General features: G+C 47.8%; 1 protein-coding gene across 14 annotated transcripts in view; it reads left to right on the forward strand.

The window, feature by feature from the left end:
* The window catches only part of SFXN5 (sideroflexin 5), a 104,046-nt gene that overhangs the window by 50,422 nt on the left and 28,522 nt on the right, over nucleotides 1–25,102 (forward strand). For all 14 annotated transcript variants that reach the window (XM_082315567.1, XM_082315565.1, XM_082315569.1 and 11 more), the window contains 5 exons: nucleotides 732–788; nucleotides 1,641–1,706; nucleotides 14,814–14,904; nucleotides 19,547–19,662; nucleotides 21,758–21,843. In XM_082315567.1, coding sequence (XP_082171693.1) covers nucleotides 732–788; nucleotides 1,641–1,706; nucleotides 14,814–14,904; nucleotides 19,547–19,662; nucleotides 21,758–21,843 — 416 coding nt within the window. The remainder of the gene's footprint in view (nucleotides 1–731; nucleotides 789–1,640; nucleotides 1,707–14,813; nucleotides 14,905–19,546; nucleotides 19,663–21,757; nucleotides 21,844–25,102) is intronic.

Raw genomic sequence — 25,102 nt, forward strand, 5'->3', positions numbered from 1 at the left:
TAGTGCCTTGTTTCACCCTCTCTCCTCACCCTCACTTCATTCCTCCTCCTCCATCTTCGTTCTGGCCACAGCTGGAGAGGAGTCCAGTTCTGACACGCTCTGAACTGGGAACATGGTGTTTTGGGGATGAAAACGATAATTTTCTTTACATTGCCAGCAGTTGCTGTGGGTAAAACCCCTTCAGGAGCGTGGTGCTACTCATCCCCAGCTGCTGCCACGCTGCTTTGGTGACAAATCCTGCTCCAAAAAGTCGGGGACAGCAATACCAGTTTAGTGGCATCCGTATCCGTAAGATGGTACATCTGCTCATCTCCTGTTCCTCAGCTGAAGCCTCCTATGACCCTCTTGAGAACCACGGAGCTCAATAAGTGCCTGATTAAATGGCTGCTGGCCTTGCTGCTACGTCTTAACAGCAGTATGGATTTGGTGCTGATGAAAATAAAGACCGGTAGCTCCCAGGTGTCGTGTGGGGGTGGATTGGGCCGGGAGAAGAGTTGCATGTCAAGCGTAGAGGGAAGCAGAGCTGCCCTCTGGGCGCCTTGGGATTTCTGTCCCTCACCTTGAAAGGCATTAAATCAGATGTAGGGCATGCACGAGCCTTTGAAAAGAGGTGGCAAGTTGTGAGCGGGTCCAAAGGGAGATGAGTTTTCCTGTGGCACTCCCACGTTTATAGATTTTTTTTATTTTTGTGAAGTTATGTTTATGCTCGTCTCTTCTTCTTTCCTCTTTAGTGGTTGAACCAGAGCCACAATGCCTGCGTCAACTATGCAAACCGCAACGCGACAAAGGTGAGGAGACCCAACATATGCAGTGCGTGCAGCGCGTTAGGTCTGTTTTGACATGGAAACATAAGTCTTGTCTCTTCGCTGTTAATAGAAACTCCGGAGTCAGCACTGTGGTGAATTTATAGATTGGCCATTCTCCTGTGCAGGCTTCCATTTTAAACCTCAGCTGTAAGCGGCATGAGGATCTCGAAATTACTCGAGGCACATAAGTAACGCTCAGTGCCTTTGAGCTGAACCAGTATATAGTTCTAACTGGTATGAAATGGTTTCATTTGATATTTAAATGAGCACAAAGCAAAATTGTATCTGGGTTTTTGGAGAGCAGGAGGCGACTCCATGATCTCCTGAGGACTTTATATGTGCTACCAGCAGCGGTGCCGGGACGTGGTGGGGCTGTTCCTGCTCTCTTCCATCGCTTTAGCCTTCATTCATCCCGTGTCGGGATGCGGGAAGCTCAAGATGGGAAGCTGAGTTGGAAACCATCCAGCTCATTGAGATAACATTTCAAAGACGAATATTTAATGCGGAGAGTTTGGGGTTCATCACTGGTGTGTAAGAATGCTAATTTTGTACCATTTGCTGAATTTCATTCACATACTTCCTTTAAGCTGCTAGTATTATAATTTTCTGATGCCAATTAATTTTCCATTCCCTTTAACCTTGCTCATGAGGCTACAATTTTCCTTGCTTTTGCCGCTGCTAGATGACAGACCATGTGTCATAGAACAATATGACAAAATTAAACCTGTCTCTGGTTTAAAACAAATAAACCGAAAACAAAACAAAAAAGCTTGGTTGCATTTTAATAACCAGAAGTTTGTTTATTGAAAATATGTTTTGTTTTTCTTTCCAAAGCCTTCTCCGACATCCAAGTTCATCCAGGGCTACTTGGGAGCTGTCATAAGTGCTGTCTCAATAGCAGTGGGTAACGCTTTATATCTATATATTTCACTACTAAGTAACTGCTCCCTTACAGCAGTACTGCAGTGCTTTTGAGATGTTTGTTTGAATTGCCAAGCATGTTTATCTTTTAATTGACAGAATTCAGTCTACATAACCAGAAAATATTTTAACCATGAGGTGTCTCTGTCCGTGCATGCCCAAACTTTTCAACAGAGGGAGACTTCTACCGCTGATGGCTTCCAGCACGTCCTGCTCCGTGCACTGCCTGGGTCTCTGCACCATGGCTTTGCTGCTGGGTGAACTCAGATTATCCACACGTGCGTTAACTCGTGGTGAAGTAGCCTAGCCCGAGTTAAAAAGAGCGACTTTGAGGCCGCAGAGTGGTAGTGGGACAGCTGACATGCTGCACAGAGGCAGGCTGGTGGAGGTAGTCTCCTGGTGGGTCAGCACCTTGAATTGAAAGACCCACAGTGCTCGAAATGACATCTTTCACCTGTGGACAGTGTTCAAGCTGGAAACGGTGTTCATGTCATATCTGAAGTAATCTGTAAGAGAGGAGCTTTTAACATTGCTAAAGTCGTGGTCTCGTGGTGCAGTCATCAGGCTTTTAATACCCAGATTCCCCAGAAGCACAAGTTGGCGTCTTTAGCAGGGTCAGCTCATTCCCCAGGAGGCAGGTACATTTTTCAGAAGCGACTTATGGAAGTTATTTCTTACGTTGGGTTTTTCAAATAAGCCTCTGAAAGGTATGGCTGTACCTTTTCTGCTGGAACATTAAAGATCCCAGAGCAGTCTGTATTTTTTCCCTCCGGCCAAGACTTCTCTCCTTTTTCTCAAGCCCCAGACATCCTTTTCCAGGCATTTTTTCTGCAAACAGACTGTGCCACGGGAGGAGGTCAGCACTCAGCCTGCTCCCCACGCCATTTGTACCCAGGTTCCCCAGTTCACCTTGGGGAAAAAGCTGCATGGGCTTGTTCAGGTTTCTTTACAGAGTAAAACATTTGTCTAGAGCAGGCTGCGGATCGTTAAAAGAACTATGGAGGCAGGAGCTCCTGGCTGGGAACTGGCAGTGAGCGCTTTGGCACATCGTGTCCACAGTGGACAGCAGAAAATCTGCACAAAGCGTATCTCTGTGTTCTCCTGCAGCTGCCAGGCAGCTTTGCACCAGCGGTAGCAACAGGCGTAGAGCTGGTGAAGTGCCTTGCAGTTTTGAGTGGAAACCGTCCGTTTTATTGGATATGCTTCTGCTTGATAGTTTTCCGTATTGCTGGCTTGGCTTGCTCACTGGTTGCCGTACTGCTCCTCTGTGTCGCCTGTTTTATCCCTTCCCTGCAGAATTAACCCCGACTGCGCACACAGACCAGCCGTGCGTTGGTGTGAGCCCCCACGCTTCATAACCCCACGAAGATGCGTCCACACCAGCTCCACGCTTTCGCAGCTGAAGTACAATCCCCATCCCACCACCCTCAACGCTTCTGTTAGCAGCCGTTCTCTGCCCACTGTTTCCCAGTGTAGCATGGGAGAGCTTGACTGTCCTCCTCGGTCCTTAGTTCAGAGCTTTTTCCACCTTGTGAGTGAGTAAAGCGAAGCTCTCCAGCTTGATGTGCTGCTGCCGCTCACCACCTCCCCTCCAACCCCCAGCGCAGCTGCGGCAGAGGGATGATGAGTGGTTCCACGTTGTTGCCATTAATGCTCCTCTCCGTTTTGGCAACAGGGGCAGATAAAGGGCAGGAGAGACGGAGAAGTGATGTTGGCAGAGTTTTGTCACCCCGAGAAGCTGAGAGGCTTTGGTAAGGAAACCACGTGGGCGGCGAGCGGAGATGGCCGTGTTGGGACAGCTGATGCAGGTCCTTAAAACCTCTGGTTGCTCCTAGGCTGATTGCAGAGGAGCTGAAGCAGAAAGATAGGTTCAGAGTGCAGAAGTGACCATCAGCGGTGCTGTGAGAAACACTCTTTTTCTGAAGCAGTGTGAAAAACTACACCAAGACTTGTAGATGGAGGAAATTACAGCAACCCAGGAGTGGCCTGCTGTTGCTGCAGGGTGGCTGTCACCGCTGGTGACACGTGGGTGGCTCCTCAGTCTGCTGATGGAAGATCAGCTCGTCATCCCGCGGTGGTTTGTACCTCCGTTAGTTGTACTGTTTACTCCCTGGTGGTGAAGGAGCTGGTGGTCTGTACAGAGCAACAAGCTTTGAGTAAACGCAGAAACTGAAACGATGCTGGGATTTATCTGTTCACATAACTTGGAGATGCATCTCCAGCAGGAGCCCCAGTGCCTGGTTACCTTGCACACCTCGGCTGTCCATTACAGGGACAGTTTTAAAAACACCGTGAGGAAAGATGGTGCCACAGGACTCTGTAGTTAGAGCATTTCAAGCTTGTGCAAGAGGGAGTCATCCTTCAGCGGTGCGGATGCCAAGAGGGTGTTTCTGCCTTCCTACGTAAGGGCCACGATGGCCCCACCGGACTGGGCTTCCCCTGGGATGCCCTTAGTGTATACAAGAGTACCGTGAGCTCTGTAACAGCAGTGGGTTCGTAGCTCTGGTGCTCTGAGAGTCAGAATATTGTTATGGGGAGGCAGGAGCTTTCCTTAGATCCGTCGAGGTGGCTGGGGGACGGGGAAGGGCGGCAGCCTTCGTGGATGCTTTCTCCTTCCTGGTGTTGGAAGGAGGTCTGCTTCCGAAGTGGAGCACGCTGGTGGCACTGAGGGTGTGCGAAAATGAGATGAAGTCGCTGTGCACCGATGTCCCCATGTAGACGAGCCGGTGGGGACACTACCGATGTGTGTGTTACCGCAGAATAGCTCGTGTCCTGGTAATCCGCCGCACCGCTTATCGCGTGCTCAATTCCCGATGCAGAGCAGCCTAAAGAAAATCCTGCAGAGCAGGGAGTGATTTTTGTATTGTAAATATCTGGATTAATAACCAGCATCTCCTCGAGCAGGTTTCTTTTTTTTTTTTTTTTAAATGGTGATGACAAATACTATAGAAATAGCCCTGAGGTTCATTACGTTGGATCGTAAGGCCTCAGCCCTCATTAACTGATCTCTGCTGTCAGTTAGCAACAAATCACCTCCCAGTGTGAGCCTATTAGGACCAGATGACCTGAAAACAAGTGCCACTGCCTCCAGTGGTCTGCTGAGACCCGGTATTAATTAAAGTGAGCCCCTTCCATGTTTGCAGTTGGCAAGCGACGCGGGGAGAAGGCTCACGAAATGACAAATCCGTTGACTTGTGCTTGTGCTTCCCATCGTCTGCACCCTCCGTGTCTTTATCTAACAAGAGGGACAAACAAATTGCTTTCTCACGCGTACGGAAGAGCAGATTTTGGCTTTACACTTCTTGTAATTAAACTAGAAGTCTTAGCAAATCTTTGCAAATAACCTGATTCTTTTCCCATTTTAAGAGAGAGAGGAATTGCTGTCAGAGAGAGCGACGCTTCTCTCTTAGATCCTGTGCTACCTCTGGGAATCCTGATTTGCAGCCTTTGGGATTAGTTTTTGGAGGAATCAATATTCTCTTTTTCAATATTTTTCAATATTTTGATATTTTTTCCCCAATATTCCTTGTTTTCCCACCTACTCCTGGCTCAACACAATCCACAGCATAGCTTCAGGCAAGGAAAGCTATGCCAGGTCCAGAATTTTCTCTCTTCTCCCATGCGGGGCTTAGGTGAAGCCATCACTTGAACTAAGGCTAGAAAAGACATCAGAAGGGATAATTTTAAGACTGAGCGTGGGAAAAGAGGTGAAAAGGCTGAGATAACAGATCTCTTCCATCTCTGACTTCTTACATGACACTTCTGCACCGTCTCTGCCACCGGGCACGTGCCGAGACCTGGGCTACCCGCTCCGCGCGCATGTGCGACATCTCCGAGCTTCGTTTGCGGCGGACAATATGTTTAGAGGAGTCTGATTACCGTTAAGTAACGCAGATTTCTGTTTCTCCTTCTGTGATTGTAGTTTATCGCCTTCTCCAAGCCTCCTTCCTGCCTTTTCTTTTGATTGCTCTCGGTTTACTGCTTTTCCGAACACTGAGTGGTAATTGTTATTTTTTTTTTTTTAAACAATTGAGCGGATTCCTGTGATTAGGCCTTATTTTCTGATATCTGGCTGCTGTTCATGATGGTGGTGTACAAAGCGCAATTAATACCAGCTGGTTTTCCTAAGCAAGGCAAACAAAGGCAGAGAGTAGTAAAAAGACTTGAGAAAGACCAAGCCTATTTTAAATGTTTTATTTTTTCTCCCCAAATATTCTATCGCCAAGAACTATACTGATCGGAGGGCTTGTAATTATACAGAAACCCTTTCCAGCAGACACGCACACGCACGCACACTCTTGCTCTCTGCTAATTTTGTCACGCTTTTAAAAGGTTAAAAAAGCTATGTAATAAAAACCAATTTTATTGTTAATAACTGTTTTATACATATTTTATAAGTAGCTTTCATAGTTTCAGATCCAGATTCGATTTGCTACTGTATTGCCGATCCCTTTTGCATCTGATTCAGCTCTTCAGTGCTATGGCCTTAGACTGTCACTTCGGTTCGAGGCCAGAAATGATTCTTGCGGCTGCAATTAAATGCCTGCAGATTAAACCAGATCCAGAGAAGGATCTGGTTTCGGGCTTGTTACTGGTGCTGAGACCAGCAGACTGGAGACCGGTGGCGTTAGCCCAGGGGTTGCCTCGCCTGGAGCCCGTGGTGGTGAGTCCTTGGGTTTCTCCATACGCCCTCCTTGAAGGGTTTCACAGCAGTGGTGTTCTTGCCATTGGTTTCCGTAGTCTTTGGATCAGCACTTTATACATCAGGTTTTTAATTTCCACGATCATGGCTTCAGGTTCTGCCAAGACTGGCTCCAAATCTTGCTCCTTATGATACTGAAGACCCCGTGCGGACTCTCCAAGGGGTTTCTCTCTTCTGCCAGTATCACTTGGCCGCGTATCTGACATCCCCCAGTAAGCAGTGTGTTGTCGCTCAGCTTGGTACCCAGGTCATTAGCTCGTTGTCCATCTGTTGTCTACTCCGCGTACCCTGGAGGTGCCGTGTACATCGGTGCTGCTGGCCTTGTCCTCCCCTGTTGACAGGATGGGCTCTAATTAGACGGCAGCAAGCCTGGCAGGCGTACAGGGTGTGTTTTACATATATAGGTGTATGTAACTTAACCAGGGATCGCCCATCGTGACTGCCCGGGCACGACAGCACTGAGCTTCCCCCTGGTGATAGGGGGTCGATTCTCCCCCGATGAAAGGGGAAGCAAAAACACGTGTGTGAGATCAGGCACCTCTAAGTAGAGGGACGGTGGGGTTTTCCCCAATTAATAAAGTAGCCAGGCTCCCTCCTTCCCCTTTCAAATATACCGGGGTTTGTAACTTCTCAGAAGGTTTTTATTAAGCGCAAGTTTGGGATTTATGATCTTGTCAGTACAGAGGCAAATAAATACGTTGTTCTCACTTAGCAACCTGAGCTAAATTCTGACAAAAGTAGGTGTTTTGTCTTCTTTCGTATAAAAGACAGAGATGCAATGTCATGTAACCATGACTGCCAGCCAGGCTGTCTATTTTGTAGTGATCTATACGCTTAAAATGTACCCGCCCAGGGCTTGAAGGTTTCCTTTTGGCTTACCTTACTGGGTAACCGTGGGTTAAAAAAAATCAGGCAGTTAATGCCGTTAATAACTTTGGTGCTGTCAGCTACTAATGACTCACCTTGGAGTCACTGCTGGTCGCGGTGTTCAGGAAGGTGTTTAAAGCATCTCTTTACAGGCAGATCCAGGTCTTTTCATTTTAAAAGTGCCTCCTTGCTTCCTGACCCAACATCCTGACTCCGGACAAGCCAGTGGAGGCAGGGAACCAGTGCCAGCATGGTTTAGTGATGCTCTGGCTTACTGTATGGTGTGCACCTGGTGCTTTTGCAAACTGTGGAAGTATATGGAGTTAAGCTTGAATATGTATAAGAACAAAGTAGGCTAAAACTGGAGAGAAACAAGACAGTTTTAATGACCTAATCTGGTTTGCTGAGGTATTCCATGATACTTTTTTTCCTCTGAAAAATGCAAGGGAAGAAAGCATTCCTGCAAGTATAGAGTTGTATATAAATCAGTTTTAGGACCCCTGACACTCTGGATCTTGGTTTGTGGGTTCGGACACGTTTTCATCCAGCCAACTGCTGCAGCAGTTGGAGATGTTTCCCCCCTTCAGCTGCTTGTTACCCCTCTTGTCCCTACCGTGGCTGTGCAGAAATGGAGCGTGCCAGCGCTTCTTGGCTTTGCGCAAAGAAAAAGATGGCTTAGGTGAGTCTGTGGCTGCAACCAGCGGAGCCAAGGTGGAGGGGAGTCCCTCCAGCCGCTCCTGCCTACCTGCCCGCTGGGGGCTGGTGCCTCCACGAGCCCACCACGGGAGTTCCAGGAAGAAACCAGCAGCAATCTGCTGAAGTTAAAAGCAACTAGATCACTTGGACGGGAGCAAAGGGCAGAGCTCTCGCTGCGCAGTAGCCTCCAGCATGCTGTATGGGAGTATGTATGCTCTATGGGAGCCCCTGGAGATCTTTGGGGTGCCCCTGGGAGCCTGGGCTTGGCTCTCAGCTCTGTTGCACGGTTGGGAAACGGAGACAGAAGCTACGTGACTTGGTGTCGGGACCGATGTAGGAAGCTCTTCAGAGCAGAAACTTAAACCTCCAGGACTCAAATTCCTGCTCTCACAGTGGGAAATCACTCCTCTCCGATGCAGGTGTCTTAGTAAGTCATCCTGGGGCAATTTTCTTCTATCCAGAAGCCTCGGTGATGTTATTTCCAAGAAAATACAGCTTTTTGGGGACTGCTGTAGTTACTGTAGGGTTTCTGCAGAGTTTCTCAATTCTTGAAACGCTGTGATTTGTCTTTGAGATTTTTGGTTGTATTCCCATGGGGTTCATAGATTATAATTCATGTAGGAATCTCAGCCGCAGTTGGAACTGGTCGGGCACAGAGGTTACACAAAAATTACAACTCCTAAATTTTATCTTTAGCTGTATCAGAAAAAAAAAAAGTTGTGTAGGAGTCTAATCAGCAAAGCCCAGTGTGGGTCTGAGAGATCAGATTAAAGCAGAGGCTGCTTCTGGACAAATGGGCATTGCAAAAATGATATTACTAAACAAGCTGGATTTCGCCCCCAAAAAAGTTAGCATTTTGCAAAATCAAAATGTATTTCGTCTTGAAAACATCCCTTACAACCCAAGACATTCTCACGACCACACAGGATTTCAGTGGAAAGATCTTATTTTTCCTCTCCTAAGGAAGCTGAGAGGTGAAGACTGTTCAAGCCTAAGATTATCGCTGTAAAATAATATTAGCATTGTAATGGTTGTGTCACAGCCGGCTTCGGCGATGCCTGCCCTTGCAGCCCCGACTCCCGCAGCTCAGCGAGCTGTATCGCTGATGCCGTTTACAAGGGATAGGTTTGCCCCAATAAGCAGGTTTAAAAATCTTCTGATGCTGGGGAGCGAGAATAATAAAAAGTTACATTTCCAGCTCTGTCCTTTAAAATAAAGCCAGGCAACGCTTGAGGGTGTCTAACCAAAGCTAGAAGGAGAATCTAAGAACTTTAATTCGATGAATTCGAGTTGGGCTGGCTCATTACACTTAGAGAATTCATGAGCAATAAAAAAATAGGATCTTGATTTTTTTTTCCCCATGTTCGGGAAGGACAGGCGCTTGTTGGACCAAGTTTTCGGTCTCAGCTGAGTATGACTCGGAGCAGGGAGAGCATCCTTGCACGCAGCGCTCCGGGGCAGCAACCCTGCTCCTTCCCCTGCCGGCAGCGCCACCGGCCATGGGTTGTTCCTCCTTCCCCGCTCCCATCGCACACTTAACTCGCACACACACACACACACACACACACGGATGCAATTTTTCACTCTCCTCTCTAGGTGGAGGCGCCCCTGTGGATTTTTCTAATCCCAGCTCCTTCTTCCTGATAATTGTTTGTGAGCCGTGTGGTGCGGCTGCATTGACAGCCTGCGAATTTGGTGTGATGCCCGTAATCAGCTTGTGAGACGGTGCGGGAGGCCACCCACTGCCCTCAGGACTATCCGCCACTTAGGGCGGTCAAGAAACACTTAGAAGCCGGGGGAACTCGGTGCAAAGTAGGGTGAGGGATGGGAGGGGATGGAGCATGGCCGGGCACCTCTTCGGAGGTGAACCATTGCGGGGAGCCAGGAGCAGGAGGAAAATCACAGTAGACTGGAGGAGCTGGTGATAAACTTCTGTTTGCTGCTTAAAGTTTTTAAATGAAGCAGTGCCCGGCTCTAAAATCTGGATACCTGTGCTCAGAAACTCCTGTTCCTGCACCTCCTCTTCTCTAATGGCTCACAAATACCAAGTCCAGATACCAGAAGACACCAGAAGAGAGTGGTATGATCACTCAGGCTGGAAACCCAGCCCGGCGATTCCTCCATCAAGCCCGTAAATCGTTGGAGCTGTGGCAGCCATTTCCCAAAGGCACAGCCTCGAGCGTTCGGTGTAGTGGAGACAAAGAGGTGGTATGGTCAGAGGAGGCACCCGGTGCCCCTCACCCTGCCTCGGGGCTCAGGAGTGCATGGCGACCGCCGGGTCCTCGCTGACTGCCGCCTTCCAAACTCCTTGTGCTTCTCTGCAGCATTTTCTCTCTCGTTTCACTGGTGTGTCTGTGTTTCCAGCAAATTTGTTCTCATCCGTGCCCTTTCCTTCTGCCCCAGCCCCGCACTGCCCAGGTGTGGTGTTGCCTCTGGACCGGATCCAGATGCATGGAAAACTCAATGTTGAAACAACAACACGAGCCCCCACCGTCCTCCTTTCTCCATCACCTGCCAAATCAAGTTTGTCTCATTATTAGCATTAATCCCCTCTTTTCCTGCTCATACCTCTCCTGCAATCGTGCTTCTTTCTCAAGACCACACCATTTTCTTCCATTGAAGCATCCAGCTGTGGGGCTACTGCAGTCATCCCGTCTGCAGTCATCTTGGGTTTGACTCAAGTTTCCTCCTTTCCTTGCTCTTGCTCCTCTTTAACGTCCTTCTCCACACGGATTGTTATTGCTTTCCCTTCCCTTATACTCCTCCATTCTGTTCTCCTTGACTTGGTAAAGCTCCAGTTGGTAAACAGCCCAGTTTTCCATCTCTCTGCCTCCATCTTCACCTCCCAGCCCTAATGAATGATTTTTTTTCTTTCCTTCTCCTAATGCTCTTTTCTTCAGTTCAGCTGTATGGGACTCATCAGATCCAATTAATGTTCTAATTCAGCAATCTGGTGATTTGAGGGCTGAACCTGGAGCTTCCCTGGAGCCAGTCCCTCCTTCCAAGTTGGCTTTCTAGGTCACTTGGAGCAGCCAGCTCCAACTGTGCTGGTCAGGGTTGCCCCAATGCTACTGGAACCTGGGAAAGTTGAATCCCTTAAATCAGTGGAGATCTCACCCATGCAGTTAATGAAGTCTAGAGAGCTGCTCAGCAGCGTTCAGGTGGCGTTATCTACCAACCGATGTCCACCTTGCTTGCTGGACTCCTAATATTCCTTTGTTTTCCTCTCAAAATTAAGTGAAATACTTGAACTGCTGATGTATTTACTGCTCTAGAACTGGTTTAAGAGGTATAGGGTTAGACCTTTATCAAATAGCTCGGTCGTTGCCAACTTCAGGCATTCAAAAGCCATCTGTCAGGCTTCAAAAATCTTAATAGTCATAAAGGAAAGATAAAAAAATAAAGCGGGGAGTTTTTAAAAAATTCCTGTGCTTTTAAAATTCCTGTCTTGGTGGACATGAGGTCAGAACTTTTAGAGACACAAAGGAAAAGAAAAGGAAACGGAAACCTTGGTTTATTATTACACAGTCGCTTTGTGACGGGGCCTGATGGTACGGCTTCAAGTACAGCAACGCCGCAAACTCTGTCCTCCTTCTGCTGAGATAATGTTGTTGATGCTGAAAACAAAACCGGTAGCAAAATAAATAGCAGGAATTCTTCACACTTGAAGAAGAGGGTGGGAGGAAGGGCAGAGTGTTGCCCGAGGTGTCGTAGAGCCCCGAGTAAGGTTGCTCTCCCGTTGACGGCATTCGGTCCCGGTTTCGTGTTGCGGGATGTTAGCAGCCGTCGCGGTGGAATGCGTTCCCCATGTCCAGCTTCTCCCGGCTTGTCGGGATGCTCTGTCAGCCAGAGCGAGGAAGCGCTCTGGAGAAAGAAACCTCAAAAAAGTAGGCAGTCTGAAAAAGGTGGATTTGTCCCCTAGTCTGGGTCACAGCGCAGGAACATCCCAAACCAGAACTGCACTGAAACCGGTACTGCAAATCCCAGCTGCAAGGAGGAGCACTGAGTTGAGACATCACTAGCGTAGATATCTTCATTTGAGCTGCATCCCTGGACTCCTTCGATAGTCAGCAGGGATGAATGGGCACTGTTGGGGACATTTCGCATGAGCACCCGTAAATGTCTGTCTCGGGAGGAGAATAAAAACCCTTAAAAAGGCTCATTTCTCTGTGCTGGGCTTCGAAGGGAGCCTGTAGGAGAGGAAACGGCCTCAAGCTGCGCCAGGGGAGGTCTAGGTTGGATATTAGGAAAAACTTCTTCACTGAAAGGGTGATCAAGCATTGGAGCAGGCTGCCCAGGGCAGTGGTGGAGTCCCCATCCCTGGAGGTATTTAAAAGCCGTGTGGATGTGGTGCTTAGGGACATGGTTGAGTGGTGGACTTGGCCATGTTAGGTTTATGGTTGGACTTGATGATCTTAAAGGTCTTTTCCAACCTAAACGACTCTATGGTTCTACCACGTTTGGTGTGATGAATCCCACCTGACTCTGTTACGTGTTTGTACAGCGCCAGCGTTGTAGATCCCAGATCTGTGACTCAGGCTGTAGGCAGGATGGTGATAATAATACTGCTCCTGCGGTTGTTTTCTCAGGGATGAATTTGCCTCGATAGTCAGTGTTCTTTAGCCAGCCCCTAGGAATTAAACTCATTAAGTTTTCTCCTTGTTGATGGCCCTTTTGCTTACAGTGGTCTGAGACTGAGGAGTACCTGCTCGTTGTTGGATGCTCTCCTTGACCTGTTTACCCTCATCCCACTTCGTGACCTGCGGGAAAGAGTTCACAGATTGGCTAAAGCAATTTCAAAACTGTAAAAAACAAACCCTCATTAGTTTCCTAAATCTAGTCCTCATGTTGGGAATTTGGGAGATTGGATTTAAATCTACATCAACATTTAATTTCATATTCACAGCGGGGTGGTTGCTGTAAGTGGAGGAGCGAGTTCATCTGCAACACCAAATTGAATCTGAAAGTAAAATGCTTTTATTGCCACTAGCCTCACAGCGGTGTCTCTCCCAGACTCATCTTTTCTGTTTCAAAAGCTGCTGCTCTTCCACTTAACGGTCAAATCCTCCCATCAAACCTACAAGCAGAGGCTGCAAACCCAACAAAATTTGTCATCTACACAGATGAGCTGTATCCAGGCTATAAATACCCGAATCCATGGGGCAGTACCAGCGAAGCCAGGCTTAAGACTGTCTTACTTCTAGTCTTAAAGCCACCCGTTTTAGACTGATTTACAGTTTCTGGAAGCATTCAGATTTTACAAATACGCATCGCAGCACTTGGAAAATGTAAAAAAAAAAAATAATTCAGTCATTTTTGAGGGGGAAGAAGATTAAGACAAAACCCTCATTCTTGCCCAGACTAAGAAGAGCCACTGTGGTTCGTGGGCTCGGTGCTGGAGTCGCGGTGGCTGTGGAGAGGAGGAAGGTTTCCTGCTGGGGGGCTTGGTGAAAGCCTCGTGGGGCTCTGGAAACACTCCATGGGCTTTGAAAACCAGCACTCTACTTATGCAGGGCTTACCCAGCAGTTGTGCTTCTCAACATCTTCCTCTCAGCCTCCAAAAAGACGCGATGCACTGCGGATGCATGTATAATGTAGCAGCTTGCAAAATATGTTCTCCCATGCTTTTCTTTTCTTTTTTTTTTTTTTTTTAAAGCCCCCAAATCACTATTTGCTGGCAGGTTTTTGGCTTTGGCTGAAATTTTTTTTTAATTTTGCTGCATTTTTGGCTGAAAACTTTTTGGCCAGGCATTGCTAAAGACTTCCATTTTCGGCCTAAAATTCCCGGTTTGGGGCTGTTGGGTTTTGTTTGCGCATTTGGGTTTTTTTGGATGAAAAAGAGAAAATATTGTAGGGGAGAGTAATTTGAAGACAGAAGTCATTCCCTGCGAATAGGTTTGTTTAATTAATAACCCCAGTTCCGCTTGAAACAAATTTTGATGGAAATTCTCCGACTATCGCTACTATCCAACCACACTGAGGCTGACGAGGCAGCAACTCTCCTCCGTGCTGTTTATATTAACATACGTAATGACTTAGATCCCTGCAAAACTGCAGAGAGCTCTGCATTATTCAAGTGTTGGGGGAGGCAACAAAAAAAAAAATGATCCATGGTTATAATAAACTGCCTGCTATTTCTTGTTTCTATTAATAGCTCCTTTAGAGCCCAAATGTTTGCAATGGAGTGGGGTGGTGTGGTTTGCACAGACCTTGGGAGGAGGAATGACTTGTGTTGGGCCAACCACCACCACTGATATTGGGCTTTTTTCCTAGCCGGGTGATGACTCCCAACCCTACTGATTTTCTGCTGGATGGAGAAAATGCCAGTGAACTGGGTAAAAATGCAGCTAGGAGCATTTCCAGAAGGACCGAGTGGCGTTGCAGTGGTTTCTAGCCTGTCTTTTGGCTGGAAATGGTTTAAACCCAGCGGTTGGGTTCAGCCCTTCATTTAAACCCAACAGTTGGGTTCAGCCTTTCATTTAAACACAACGGCTGGGTTCAGCCCTTCATTTAAACCCAACGGCTGGGTTCAGCCCTTCATTTAAACCCAACGGTTGGGTTCAGCCCTTCATTTAAACCCAACGGTTGGGTTCAATGCAATGGTTGGGTTCAACCCTTCATTGAATAAAGGGTTGAACCCAACACAGCTAAGCCCTGCGGGGGGGGTGGTGGTGGTGGTTTAGTTCTCAAATGCTTCTGCATGGGGGGAGACCCCAGTCTGTCCTTCTGAAGGGCTCTGCTGCTGTCTGCAAGCTGTGGCGTCTGCCCTGCTCCTTGTAGCTAAATGTTTCTGCTTCTCTGTTTTGTTTTTCTATTCAAAGGTGGGCCTTAATGTTCTGGTTCAGAGAGCAAACAAGTTTACCCCTGCCACTCGTCTCTTGATCCAGAGGTTTGTGCCATTCCCTGCTGTCGGTAAGAAATAACGCCTTTTCTCTATATTATTCAAAGTAAACCTACCGGTGGCTAAAAGCCACTGCGATGGACACCTAACTCCTGCCTTCCTGCTTTACGCCATCGCTGCCGTGTCCCCTCGGCGGTGGGTCCCTGAGTCAGTGCAGACAGTGACGGGATGGTGCAAAGCTGCTGGGGCAGGCAGCTCACGAGGCTTTATCAAGCTGCACTTTCCACTCTCAGGCAGTTTAAAAAATGATCGGCGTTGACTGGTCCTCAACCGTCCAAATTCGAGAGCATTTAATTTGCAAGATCTGGTTTGAATCATGTCAAATCAAATCTTCAAATAAGAGGCAGCATTAGGGGTTTTTTACAATAAAAATGCAATGAAATGCTCCCAGTCTGAACATACAGATTTCTAAGAGCCACTGATTAAAAAAAGACCGAAGTGTGTGAAGAATGAAGGTTGCTGCTGGCTTGTTGGAGCACAAAATAAACCCTTCTGCAGTTTATCAGCTAACTGCTCGGTGTTTGAAGGAAGGGACACGCTGGACTCAGCCTTTGCTGAAGCCCATGGTTACAACGTTCAGCAAATGATGAGTTATTTTAGCTGTGAAAAAATCGCCAGTGGTGTAATGGTAATTTTTTATATAAGCTTGTTTATTTATAAAGGCCCCAGGTTGCTGGGGCTTTTTAATTTTTTTTCTGCCATAAAAACAGCTGCTCGCCCTGTCTGCAGAGCAGGGGATAGCGGGGCTTGTGGTCTGTAGGTTGCACCCAGTCTTTTTTCTGAGCGCTTTGCTTCTATATAGGGAATCTATGGACATTGTTATTGTTTTCCTGGAACCTTCCTGGAATATATTTTTAGAGGGTTTCAGCTTTCTTTTGATTTTTATAACCAAGAGGGCACCGGAGGTGAGCGCAAGACCCGGGAGGCAGCTCCGAGGCTGGGTTTGAGTCAGAGATGCACGCGGGAAGTCTTTGCCGCCGGGTTGATCTATTTTCATACTAAGGTGTAAGGAGAAAGAGGTTACGCTTGTGTCGGCATTGATTCGAGGACCCGTAATTAAATTGTTTAGCCTGTAATTAATTCTCTAGTTCTTATTTTATTTGTGTGCTGTCATGCTTCGTTATGTGCCAGGACATCAGGAATCCTCCCACTAATTGCCATTTTGTGGTTTTGAAAGCTGCAAGTTATTGGTTTGCAGACCTGGACAAACTGTTTAATTAAGATGCGTCTTCCCATTGCTTCTGAACCACCAGCTCCCAGCAGAAGGGCAGAATTTCACCTTTGCTACGTGAAAAGCCAGATGCTGCTGTAAATCTCTTGCTCCACTACCATTAAGCAGTTTTCCCCTTGCCCTTCTTTGCCTCCCTCTCCCACCGACCTCGGCTGAGCTGTGCTGGTTGATAGCAGCTTGAGGTATGCATCAGTCTCTCATCCCAAAGGGTCATGAGAGATGGAGACTTGGGGAAGAGCAACTACTGCTTGGGTGGAAGGCAACCAGTCTCCGAGCAGAGATGTTCATAAAGAGCCTTGTAAAGCCTTGGGAAGCTGGGCTAGGCACTGGGAAAGCTGGTCTGTGGGTTTTACTGACCTCAGAGATGCTCCACATGTTGTATCTGTCTTCTCTGGGTCAGGTAACAGTTGTCTTTGTCCAATAAACTAAACCATATCTGCAGAAATCCTGCCTGTAGGGCGTATGTAACAGAAGTGGTTCCTCCTTGAAATCCACTTTCACCATGGGACCCCGAGACGAGTGCAGGGCATGGGGATGTATCTGCAGGGGCCTCCAGACCTCACTTGCGCTAACATGGACCGTGGCCAGTCATGAATGTACCCAGGTAGCTGGTGCAGGCTCCGATTGCTCTGATCCCCACGTTGAGGCTGGTGGCACTGGAGCAGGGTGTGGGAGGTCAGACTGCACCCTCGCCCTCCACCAAAGGTGTTTGTAGTAGCGGAAAATCACAGGCTGTCCAAAAAATCCTCCCCAGCCCCAGGGGACAGATCCAGCAAACCATCTTGGGTGGAAGAGCTCAGGGAAATGGCCAAGGCTCTGCATACCCGGTGGCTGGCTTGATGCAAGAGGGGTTCGTGCTTGGTGTTGGCCACCCCGCAGCAATGTCTGGGCAGTGAAGTTGTTCTCCATGAAGGTTTTCGGTGCAGGAGAAGGGAAGGAGTGGGTCTGCGCTATGTTCTGGAGAGCTGCGATTCCTGAATTTGAACAAGAAGGGGCTTGACCCTTTCTTGGAGATGTAGGTGGTGAAGGACCTCAATGCCCAGGGTTATTGCGAAGAACCCAATTTACCCACTTCTTCCCAAGCACTGGGTGTGGATAGCTGTCAGGAAGGTAAGGGGTGTCGCTGGTGATGGTGTGCTTTATACTGGAGATGTATGTGGCTAAAAAAACCCACAGAAAACCAAAAAAAACCCCAAAGGTGGCATCCCAAACCTGAGCTGAAGGAAGGTAAAGCTGGTAGAAGGATACCCATTGGAGGGAAGGGAGGTGAGGAGGAGGAAGGATTTCTTCTCCTTGGGCTTTTTTTTTTTTTTTTGTGGGTGGGCTAAAATTTTAGATTGTGTTTAGGTGGTGCACAAAGACCTGTTTAGTGTGTGGAGAGAACCCTGGTTTAGAAAGGATACTTATACACACGTAGAAGTAGGGTAGCGGGTTGCTTTTGTATCTGAACCCAGTTTCTAATATGTCACTAAGGTTTTCACAGAAGTAGTTTCCAGGCTATATTATCACCTTTTTTTTCCAAATTCTGAAAATCAAATTGTCTACATAGATATTTATTTCTCATTTCCCCCTGTATTTGAGACTTCCATCAAATCCAACTTTATCTATAATTAGCAGCTTTTTCTGCTTTCTCAGTGTTTTACTGAAGCAGAACGGGAGCAACTAAGACAGTTGCTTGTCTCAAACAAATGGGCTGGAATCAGGTTTTGAATTTGGGACCTGGTCAATGAAGCCCTAATAGGATCCAGAGACTTGGAGAAGCACCTAGCTGTGGTGAGAGCTTCAGGTCTGGACACCCCATCATGAGTCTCACAAGAGCCTTGTGCCCGGTTCATCCTGGCTTGGCCAGAGCATCGCTGCTGGTGTGTTTTTAAATGTTCAGTCTTGACTGAAAACTAGGACGGGGCATGTGAGTGTTAAAAAAGAAAAAAAAAAAGAGGGGCTAAACTTGCTGTAAATGAAATGCCTGTTTTCTTTTTTATCTTGGATTAGGGTGCTGAAGGGTTGGTAACACAGATATTTTGATAGATGGGAAGAGTGGTCCGGTAGTTTGAATATTAAAGAGAGAGACAGAGTGTGCGTGTGTGTATGTTCCTCTTATTCTCGAGTGTAAGGAGCATTTGTCACCACAAATCATCCTTGATTGCAGAGAGCTGCATTCGTATAGGGCTCACCCACCCACCACCCTCAAAAAATTAGACATTTGTTATATGACATGAATTGAGATTAATTAGCGAATATTAACCCATCAAGCAGTACAGAAACACATTTTTGGAAGCAGTGGTACTTGCAGCAACAGCAGGTTTGTGTTAGTTCTGGTTAGAAAGTTTGCAACAAAATGTGGTGGTGGGGGGGTTGCTGGAAAATGCCAGTTTATCAAAACCCAAACTTTTATAGGAATTAGCAGCTTTTCTTTGGAAAAATTTAAGAAGTGCCTGGGCGCTGGAGAGGAGCTGCGCCTGGGAAGGATGTTCCTCAACCCCAACTCTAACACGTTACTTGAGGAGCAGAATTTGGGCTCACCTCGAGAAGGCTACAAAAGCCACAGGCTGGGCAAGGAGGGGTTGTCAGAAAGGGTCCCAGAGCTGCCTTTGCCTCCGCTACGAATGCAAGGGCTGATATTTGGGAAATGTGAATGTTGGGAACCAGAGTCCACCAAAGCGCTGCTGGTTTGTGTCTCAGTTTGGAAAAATATTGTTAAAGCAAACAAGCAGATCTCTAATAGGAAATAAGTCCACAGAGCCATTTTTCTGCTAAAGCACGTGAAATAAGGGCAAATAGTCAGCAGGACCCCTACTAATGGGATATGTGTCCATGGAAATAACCCAACCTGGCCTTATTTGATAAAAAAAAAAATTCTGTCCTCTTTAAGAGCTCAGAACTAAGCTGTCCTTCATGGCTCAGTGAAACCCCTTGCAGTGTATTTCCATCATACCTGCTAAAATCCACTATTTAAGAAGGGTTTGTCTGCTGGCTTAGTAAGGGGAGTTAAAACCGGCTCTGGGATCTGCCATCAGAAGAGGCAGCTGTCAATCAGCAGTGCCTGGTTGGCCATGACCAACTGGTAGCCCAGTGCAAGGACATGTTTGACTTAGTAGATCAAAATGTCGGGTGAAGAATCGCTATGGGAGTTGGGAGCATGTCCGAACACCAACAGCTGGGAATACTGGTATTTCTTTGCGTCAGTATGTTTCTGATTGTGGCAGCAGATCCTTTTGCAAGTAAAAGAAAATTATCTTGATTATTATTCTCCTCTGAAGAATCACATCTTTGTCTTGGTATAAGAGTGGCTCCTTGACTTGCAGAAACTTCTTGGCAGATTGACGCAAGCAAAGCTGAAGGGCTGTCACGGCAAACAGAAGCCTGCCATTTGGTATTGACCAGGGCTGCGTTGCTAATCATCATGCTTTTCTCATCCTCAGCTAGTGCCAATATCTGCAATGTTGTCCTGATGAGGCACACAGAGCTGGAAGAAGGAATTGATGTTTTGGACAATAACGGGAACATTGTCGGGTCTTCCAGAATTGCTGCAAAACACGTATGTACCTGTGATGTTCCTGGCGAACACTCGGGTGAGCTTGTACACAACTGGCCTTCAGGCTCAACGAATCCCACAGCCGTAGGAACTGATGACTTGAAAGAGCTAGAAATAGATGAGCTTTACCCATCATGCAGGAAGAACGAAGCGGCAAAACTTGATGCCTGCTTTGTACCCACGCATGCAGTTGCGTAGCCACAAAGCTGAGTGTGCTGGTGGACGCAGGCTCGCGTCATGCAGGCGAGTTCGGTGGCCGACCGCGGTGGTTTGGAAGGGCGCAGACTGACATCGGGAAGATCCTGTACTACTCTGACACATTCACAGCCTTAGGATTTCTTTGTGGGAACTTGTAAGCAGTTCATGTTGAATACGAAGCAAAGATAACTTGCACCTTTTTCTAAATGAGGAAGACTTCATTTTCGAGCTGAGTAGCTTTTTAACCCTTGCCATGTCAAAGCTGCGTTAACAATTGCCAGCCAAAGCTTTGTGAGGGGAGCCAGATGTCTTCATCCTCGTCCTAACACCTGGTTTGTTTTCCCCTGTAACCTTCTACTCTCTGCCATCTGCCTGCAGTTATTCCCTTTTCTTCCCTTCTTACATAGTTTTGTCTTCTGAGCATCATCTGATTGTCTGAGGCATGTTGTTTCCAAGTGGGCTTTAATCTGAAATGTAAAGCATGTACCGAAGCACACGCCCAGGCAGAGGAGTTAATAATATAATGCTTGGCATTTCTCTCGCTCCTTCTGTCCAAGGCTCTTAAGGCACTTCATAGACAGCAATTAATGTACAGATTTACAGTCCTCGGCAAGAAATGGGAGATCTCTAATACATCTCCATATTGTTGTTTAACAGGGAGCTTAAAACAATCTGTTGAAGGGCTCGGAGATACTTATTGGAGCCAGTTTTCCTCACTTACATTAACTGGCTTCAGGACCCAGCTTCCCCTCTCCGTCCTAACGGTCGAGGGGAAGACAGACAACATAGAAAATAAATATTAAAAGTGAAGGCACTGTAAGTGTGATTTAGGTGGAGTTTAAACATCAGATTTGGGACTTCTGAGAACTTCTGCTCAGCTGCTGTCTAATCCTGATGCTTCTTCCTGAGTAGCTTAGTACTGGGGTTTGTTGCGTAAAATTTGGCAATGTGTAACACATCTGCACCTCTCTGAGACCTTCTCCCGTTAGGAAGGAGTGAGTGCTCCCAAGCCTGTCCATATGCATAAGTTTCAGCATTTCCACCCAAAATCTATAGTACCCTCTGCCTAGGACTGCCAAAGCCCCACGCGTGGTCGCAGTGCTTGGAGCATCCCAGGTAGGTGCTGGCAAAGGTGGTTGGAAGGGGTAAATGAAGACACAGTGGTGCTTAAACACCTTGCTAGAGCACCCATGATCTTCTCTAGGTCTCATCTCAGGGTAGTTTATATGTATTGTGCTGCCGAGCTGCTCGGTTCGCTGCTCCCTGGTGAATCTTGCCGGGGAGAAAGCACCAGTGGAGGGACAACCACAGCTCCATGGCTGGGTGTCTGCCTGGGAGGGGGGAGCCCTGTGAGTTACGATGCTTTGCGATAGACCTCCAGTGATTAAAACCCAGAAACATTGGAGCAAGCAATGAGGTGCTGCGTTCCCCCAGCATGTAACTGAAACTGGAATTCAGTTAAGGGAGGAAGGGTTGAAGCTGCTGCTCAGCCCATACTGAGATATTTCACCTTATGGCATCTTCCAAGCAGCTCTTTTGCCTCTCTTTCTTCCCCCAGGCAGCGCTAACATGTTTGCGTAGGAATATGATGAGACGTTCGAGCACTTTTGGTTACATAAAGTGAAATCAGGGAAGCTATTAGGTGTCTCTGTTTATGCCGCTGGATTTGTGACCAAGCATGGGCTCCAGCCCATCGTTTGTAGCAAGGGAGCAAAAATAGGTTGTATACAAATAGCTGATAGCAAAGTTGAAAGTGTGTGTTGATACATTCATTCCTGTATGCCCCAGAAGAAAGGCCAGCCAAACCATTTCTGTGCCCATGCGTTGATTGCTCCGCGCAGGTACATCCTGAGATTTGTCTTAAATGTCTTGGGTTTGTTTGTTTGTTTTTCCTTTTCAGGCACTGCTAGAAACGGCCCTGACTAGAGTGGTCCTGCCAATGCCTATACTGGTTCTACCTCCAATTATTATGTCCATACTGGAAAAGTAAGTGTTTGCTAATACGAAGGGGGGGATTTTTCAAGGGGAAGGGAGATGAGATGCTCAGGAGGTGTTATTCATTGCTATTTCTTAGCATTGGTCCATCAAAGACTTTTTTTTGCTTATGAAAATGTTCATGTTCCAGCATTTTTGACCATTGTTGTAGGCTGTTAAAGTGTTATATTGATGTGGTTATTTTAAACCATCTTTCTGAGACCCCGGCAGTCTGAACAACTCTATTCCGTAGGGTCACTGTGAGCCAAAACTCTCTGAATTCAGTGGAAAAGCGTCTATAAGTTTTCAGTCCTCCATTTAGCAAACATTAGAGCTGCCCCATGGGGTCAGACTAAAGGTCTCAGCTCGGGGTCAGCCAGCGACAGGGAGCGTGGGGACTTGCTGACCACACGCCGCCTCCAGGCCACCTTGGCCACTGTTGGACTTGCTTCTGCCTTGTTTGAACTCACTTGTACTTTCTTTCAATAATGTCCTGTGGCTTGGACTTCCCCAGAAGAATATATGCTTCACATATTCTGCAGAAATTTGCTTTCCGGCACTGTTTAAGCCAGAATCTCTCCAAGCAGGTGTCTCCGTGGAGCATCAGTGCTAGGAGAGTGGGCAGGACTGGGCAAGGTTATTATTTCATGTCTAATTATCTCCTATCAGAGTTCTTAATAGCAAAAAAAAACCGCAAACTGCCTTGTCCATTGGCCATTCTCCCACCTTGTTTTCCAGCACCTCCGCTTTTTGTCCTGCCTAGAGATGCTGTGAGCCTGTTGGGAGCTGTTGGGTGCCTACGGCTCCTTAGGACACCCATCAGCGGCTGCTTGGGTGTGAATGATCCATGGGGCGGGGGTCACCTTGCCAACCTCTGAGACTGATTAGTGCATTGAAAGATGGAGGTGCTAAAGGGCTTGCTACCTTTGTCCAGACAGCCAAGCTGGAAGCACTCTTTAAACAAATCTGTTGATAATGGCTGCTCTAAAGCACTCCACTGACAAAGTAAATAGCAATTAGTACGATTAGGGATTGACCCATAGCTTTGGTTAGCCTTGTTTACCCTTGTAGAAACACCCCTGGGCGATTTTCTCTCCTTAACGGAAGGGTCGGGGCTGCTTCTGTAAGTTTGGAGTCTGATTTTTTAACATCTAAATTTAAAAATATAGATATTGTCTGGTACCCCTTTAGCATCTAGAGGCTCTCACCAAGATCACTTCCTCCCATGGCCTGGGTGTGGGGAGAAACAGGGCAACAAACTGTGTTTTGGGCACTGTAAAGTAAGTTCTTTCAGGCCTTTTTGGCCAAAATATACTGCTTTCCTCTCTTTTTTGAAGGGACTGTGGTGGTTCCCTGTGGCAGGGCACAGTCTTGGTACCACTTTCTGCAAGCCACGGTTTGGAGGTGGCTACTGGAGACACACAAGGACAAGGGGTAGATTCCAGTCCCCCTAATTTTGTGCAAAGCGTTTGATTTTCACTTCGTGCTGCTCCTTGACAAAAGCTCTGCAGCCTCTGTCCTGCTCGGAGACCCTGTGTCACCCAGACGGTTCCCCAGCCCATGATCTGCCTGCGGGAGAGGTGCTCAGGAGTGACCGTGTCTTACTCTGGAGTACCTTACTCAGGGCTTGCTCAAAATCCTGTGTAAGAAGAACCGGGATTGTCACTTATCTTTGTACCCCAGCATCTTGGCAGCTTCCCTGCTTCAAATTCAGACGCGCGATTCTAGCCTTTATAATCCCATCAAAGCTGCTCTGCTGTTGTCAGTCGAGAGGACTTCTGTTTTCATCTGTCCACATGCCAGACACTTCAGAAATGCCACCGATTTGTGATGTTCTTACCACCGAGCTCTTTCTTTTCGCCTTTCTGTCGCACTGAGGTTTTGCACCGAAGTGGCTGCGTGTGTTACCGCTGGCTTAACACGGGCACTGGTTCCAGTCTAACCATACCTTGATGATTAGCTCATCCAGGAAAGATCACCCCGGAGGACAAACTGTTCTATCCATATAATTCAGAGGATCTTTGCTATTCTGGTTACACATTGTCGGGGTTTAACCCCAGCCGGGGGTGTACCTGTTGTCGTGGGCTTATCCATGGCCACACGCTTTGAGGTGCTCCAGCGTGACCTCACGCACGGCCGCTGATGCTTCAAGGTGTACCTGCTCTGGCGTGGGCTTATCCACAGCCACAGACGCTTCGAGGTGTACCTTCTCCAGCGTGGACTTATCCTTGGGCCACAATCCCTTCAGAGGTACCTGCTGCGGCACAGACATAACCACGGCCACAGACGCTTCGAGATGTACCTGCTCTGGCGTGGGCTTATCCACGGCCACAGGCGCTCCGGGGTGTCCTGCTCCCGCGTGGACTCACGCACAGGTCACAGTCCCTTCGACGCGAGTTCGGACCGGAGCTCCAGCCTGTCCGGTACGGCAGCACGGGAACGGCAGCGATGCCCTGGCCGTCTGCCAGCCCAGGCGCGTGGCCATTGCTGCTATCAGACCGTTCCCAGGCACAGCAGAGGCAGACGATCAGCGGTGCAGCCCTACAGCGAGCGGCGAAAGCAAAAAGCAGCCACTAACCAGCACCAGGCTCTAATATACAGTGAGGCAAGCAAGCCCCGCGGCAAGCACAGGAGCCTCCCGATTAATAGCTAAACAGCAGAAACAGCTATAAATTCGATCTAGCGCATTCCAATCAAACCTGTCGTTATCTTGAACCCCTTGAACCACACATTGGGTGCCAAAAAGGACTGTCGTGGTTTAACCCCAGCCGGCAACTAAGCCCACCCAGCGGCCCGCTCGCTCCCCCGCGGTGGGATGGGGGAGAGAATCGGAAGGGTAAAAGTGAGAAAACGCGTGGGCTGAGATAAAGACAGTTTAATAGGTAAAGCAAAAGCCGCGCACGCAAGCAAAGCAAAGCAAGGAATTTATTCACCTCTTCCCAAGGGCAGGCAGGTGCTCAGCCATCCCCAGGAAAGCGGGGCTCCATCCTGTGTAATCGTTACTTGGGAAGACAAAATGCCATCACTCTGAATGTTCCCCCTTTCCTTCTTCTTCCCCCAGCTTTAAGTGCTGAGCATGATGTCCTGTGGTGTGGGATGTCCCTTTGGGCAGCTGGGGGCAGCTGTCGCAGCCGTGTCCCCTCCCAGCTCCTTGTGCCCCACAGCCTCCTCGCTGGCAGGGTGAGGTGAGGAGCAGAAAAGGCCTTGACTCCGTGTAAGCACTGCTCAGCAATAACAAACACCCCCCTGTGTTATCAACACTGTTTCCAGC

The sequence above is a fragment of the Platalea leucorodia genome (genome assembly GCF_965183815.1).
Source record: "Platalea leucorodia genome assembly, chromosome: 6".
NCBI classification, from domain to species: domain Eukaryota; kingdom Metazoa; phylum Chordata; class Aves; order Pelecaniformes; family Threskiornithidae; genus Platalea; species Platalea leucorodia.